Below are 1,931 nucleotides of genomic sequence, written 5' to 3'. Positions count from 1 at the left end.
GGTGGGGGTTCCTGGCCCCGACCTCCCTAATCGAGGTTAAGGATTTCAGCTTTTTCTTCCCTCTGTTTTCTCTTTCTCTTGGTACAGTCCTTTACCCAGTGTCCTTTTTCCTTGCAGTAGGCGCACTGGTCTTTCTCTAGTTCGACACACCCTCAATCTCCCTTCCTCTCTACTCTGCTCTCGTCTTCCTTTCTTACTACTGTGGCCAGGATTCTACTCAATTCCTTATTCCGCCTTTTGTCTCTCACTGTCTCTCTATCCTCTGCCTCTCTTCTCTGTCTCTCCTCTTTTTCTTCTGGAGTCTCTCTCTTGTTAAAAATCCTCTCTGCCTCTCTTAAGAGATCCCTAAGACCTTGCCCCTGCAGATTTTCCATTCTCTGGAGCTTACTCCTAATATCAGGAGCTGACTGCCATATGAAAGACATCGAGACACTCACTTCTTGATCGGGGCTATCGGGGTCAAAGGGGGTGTACCTCCGATATGCCTCTTTAAGTCTTTCTAGGAACACAGTGGGTGGCTCGTCAGTTCCCTGCATTACTGATCTTACCTTAGCCAAATTGGTGGGGCGCCTTCCTGCCCCTTGGAGGCCCGCTACAAGCACCTGGCGATAAAGACGTAGGTGTCCCCTACCTTCAGCTGTATTGAAGTCCCAAGCAGGCCTAGTGAGAGGGAAGGCAGCCTCAATCTCATTCGGCAGCTGGGTCGGCCTCCCATCTGCCCCCGGGACGTGCTTCCGGGCTTCCAGGATGACCCTCTGCTTTTCTTCCGTAGTTAGGAGGACCTGTAATAGCTGTTGGCAATCATCCCACGTAGGCTGGTGGGTAAGAAGGATGGATTCTATGAGGGCCGTTAGGGCCTGCGGGTCCTGAGAGAAAGAAGGGTTATGGGTCTTCCAGTTATATAGATCTGAGGCAGAGAAGGGCCAATATTGATGTTGATTTCCTTCCCCTCCTACAAGTCGGAGGGGCAAAATGTGTGAGGAATCTCCCTGCCCTCTCCTCTCTCTGAGTCGACCGGCAATGGGAGAAGGAGCTGCCTCCGGCCCCTCTGCTTGGACATCCTCTGGCACCGCCATAGCAGCCTGCGGAGGAGGGTGGTAGGGAGGGGGATTCTCATTCAACAAATCAGCAGGTCCATTCTCATCAGGGGGCAGGACAGGCTTTTGTCTTACTACTACAGGATACAAGGAAGTGGTGGCAGGGGGGTCTGAGGGAGGGGCAGAAGGGAGAGGAGTTCTTCGTGCGGGACTGAGAAAGGGCGTCACCCAAGATGGAGGTTCAAGGGAGAGGCTTTCCCAGGTGACTATATAGGCCACCTGGTCAGGATGTCCCATCGATCCAGGAGAGAAGATCTTAGCTTTAACCTGCAAAATAACGTCAGAATCAAAAGTTCCGTCCCGAGGCCACCCAACATTGAACATGGGCCATTCGGAGGAACAAAAAGTTATCCATCTATTCTTCTTAATTTCCATTGATTGGTTGTGGGCTCTGCTCTTGACTTCTTTCCAGTGATCTAGGGTCAGGCTCAAAGGGGTGGTTAGTTGCTGTCCCATTTTAGGATTCTCTAGAATTATAAAGAGACAAACAAACAGTATAGATAACAAAAACAGGCAACCACCAGCAAGGTATCGCTTATTGCGACTCTGGAGGAAAGGTGAAAGTATAAAATCAGACGGCGGGCACCCCAGACCATTGGGATGCGGTCGCGACCAACACAAATGCACAAAATACACACAGAAAACAATTCACTCACTCCGCCGAAAAGGGGATTCCACGTCCCTTTTCTAGCTTGGTCGGTTGGCAAGGGGATTCCACGTCCCTTGCCCAGATGAGATTCACGGAGAAAAAGGGGATTCCACGTCCCTTTTCCTGAACCTCTCAGTCCCTGGGGCGTCCCCCAGGGCGACAGGCAGAGCTCCAAGACCGTCGTC

The 1,931-nt window shown here is 51.5% G+C and overlaps 1 protein-coding gene across 1 annotated transcript; it reads right to left on the bottom strand.

The window, feature by feature from the left end:
• Positions 1-16: 16 nt before the first annotated feature.
• LOC108491223 lies at positions 17-1,666 on the bottom strand. Its single transcript, XM_017800129.2, has one exon. It carries the CDS (start codon positions 1,551-1,553, stop codon positions 153-155), a length of 1,401 nt encoding a protein of 466 aa, XP_017655618.1. The 5' UTR covers positions 1,554-1,666; the 3' UTR covers positions 17-152.
• Positions 1,667-1,931: the final 265 nt, after the last annotated feature.

Source organism: Nannospalax galili, unplaced genomic scaffold (assembly GCF_000622305.1).
Source record: "Nannospalax galili isolate Female #2095 unplaced genomic scaffold, S.galili_v1.0 scaffold999, whole genome shotgun sequence".
Classification (NCBI taxonomy): Eukaryota; Metazoa; Chordata; class Mammalia; order Rodentia; family Spalacidae; genus Nannospalax; species Nannospalax galili.
Note: the sequence above shows the minus strand (reverse complement) of the source record. Positions and strands in the feature narration are given on the sequence as shown.